The following is a 1997-nucleotide window of genomic DNA, read 5'->3' as shown; positions in this document are numbered from 1 at the left end:
AACTACAGACGAAATGTCTGTTGAACACCTACAATTTATATCTAGGACACATTTTAAACTTAAACGAGACAGTAGGAATTCTCCTTTTTATTTAGAAGATTTTTCTCGAAATGGAACATTCATAAATGGTGAAAAAGTTGGCAAAGGAAACCGAAGAATATTGCAAAATGAAGATGTTATAGCAATAGGTAGTGATTTCAGAAAATTGTTTAGATTTTTTGATCGTTTCACGCATACTGTGCATAAATCCCAAATCTCATCAAAGATGACTACTACATTTCTCGTGAGCTTGGAAGCGGTGCATGTGGTGTTGTGAGATTAATATTTAACAAAAGGACATGTGATAAATTTGCTATGAAGCAGATCATCAAGAGTAAAGCAGATGATGAAAAGAAATTAAACCATCCTAATCGTATTATGAATGAAATTAATATTATGAAAAAATTAGATCATCCATTCATAGTTAGTGTCTACAACATTGTTGAAACTCCTGAAGCAGTATTTTTGGTATTGGAACTTATGAATGGAGGTGATTTATATAATAAAATTAAAGAGTCAAAATATCTGAAAAAACCAATTGTTAAGAATATTATATACCAAATAGCTGTTGCTGTTAATTACTTACTCGTACATCGGCAGAACATTACACATAGAGATTTAAAACCTGAGAATATTCCGTTACAAAGAAATACTATCAGAGAATTGTTACTATCAAACTATCAGAGTAAGTAAAATTGTTGAAGGTAACACAGTGTTAAAAACTGAATGTGGTACTGCATGGTATGTTGCTCCCGAAGTGATATTAAAGAATTATAAAACTTATACTGAAAAAGTTGATGTTTGGAGTCTAGGTGTAATATTATTTGTTTGTCTTTGTGGATGCTTACCCTTCTCAGCAGCTGATCAAATTTGCAAAGGAAAATACTCTTTCAAACAATGTATTTGGTCTTCGGTTAGTGCTGAATGCAAAGATTTAATTTCTAAAATGTTAAAAGTAGATCCAAAAACTAGATATAGCAGTTCCGAAGTTCTTAATCATAAATGGTTACAGGATCCCGATGTTATTAAGCGTTACAATAATTTATTAAATCAGGAAAATGAAAAACAGGAAATTACTGTTTCTGATTTGGAAGATTCAATAAATGAACATTGTAATAATTCTTGTCCTGAAAATTGTCTAGATATAATAGAACCACCTGCCAAACGTCATCGAAGTCTACTTATTTTTTAGCGAATCAAAAGTTTGGTTTGTTATCAGTATTAAAAGGAACAAAATGTACATGTTACATACAAATGTAGTTCTATGCTCTAAGTGATAAAATTGCCAAAATTATATTTAAAATATGAAATATTTTTATAAATAATAGTGAATAATACTTTTGATAATTGCACCCTGAGAAAAAAAGCATACATTATGATGTTTTCTTCTTTGTAAAACTTGTCTAGCTAGTAAAATTTATCTAGCTTTTTCTGTTTGTATGCTAAGAGCATAGAAGGAAAAGTCTTGTTAGCATTTGTCTATTTTGGGTTTAACTCATAGTTTTTAAGTTGAGAACATGTACCTGATTTTGATTCTAACATGTTGCATGTTACCTCAGTTGTGCTCCACAATAAAATGTACCTAATAATTTAAGAATGTTATGAATTGAGTTACTTTATCAGAATATATTTTTTATTATTGATGAATAATAATTATTGATGAATAATGTGCAATTGGCCCTGGTTTCATGTTAGCCAAATCAGCTGATACATCACCAGAAGCAACTGCCTCAGCTTGTTCCTAAGGCTAAATAACTTTCCTCAGTTGTCAATTCAACAGCAGTTGAGGGGTCACACCACTATAGCATCCAAAAGAAAACTTGTGTTTTTGCCATTTTTTCGGGCGACTTTTTTAAGGTTAATGAACATACTAAACCATTAAAGTCCTATGGAAACTGATTCAATTATAAAAATTATTGATATTTGAAAATTTGCTGTTAGAAAATACTCCAAGTTAA

General features: G+C 30.3%; 1 protein-coding gene across 1 annotated transcript; it reads left to right on the top strand.

The window, feature by feature from the left end:
• The first annotated feature begins 258 nt into the window (after nt 1–258).
• LOC113381892 (ovarian-specific serine/threonine-protein kinase Lok-like) lies at nt 259–1231 on the top strand. Its single transcript, XM_026620543.1, has 2 exons — nt 259–677; nt 724–1231. The coding sequence occupies exons 1-2, from the start codon at nt 355–357 to the stop codon at nt 1229–1231; spliced, it is 831 nt and encodes a 276-aa protein (XP_026476328.1). The 5' UTR covers nt 259–354.
• The last annotated feature ends 766 nt before the right edge of the window (nt 1232–1997 follow it).

The sequence above is a fragment of the Ctenocephalides felis genome, unplaced genomic scaffold, assembly GCF_003426905.1.
Source record: "Ctenocephalides felis isolate EL2017-DRISC unplaced genomic scaffold, ASM342690v1 CF-g0.4_SCAFFOLD_03171, whole genome shotgun sequence".
Classification (NCBI taxonomy): Eukaryota; Metazoa; Arthropoda; class Insecta; order Siphonaptera; family Pulicidae; genus Ctenocephalides; species Ctenocephalides felis.
Note: the sequence above shows the minus strand (reverse complement) of the source record. Positions and strands in the feature narration are given on the sequence as shown.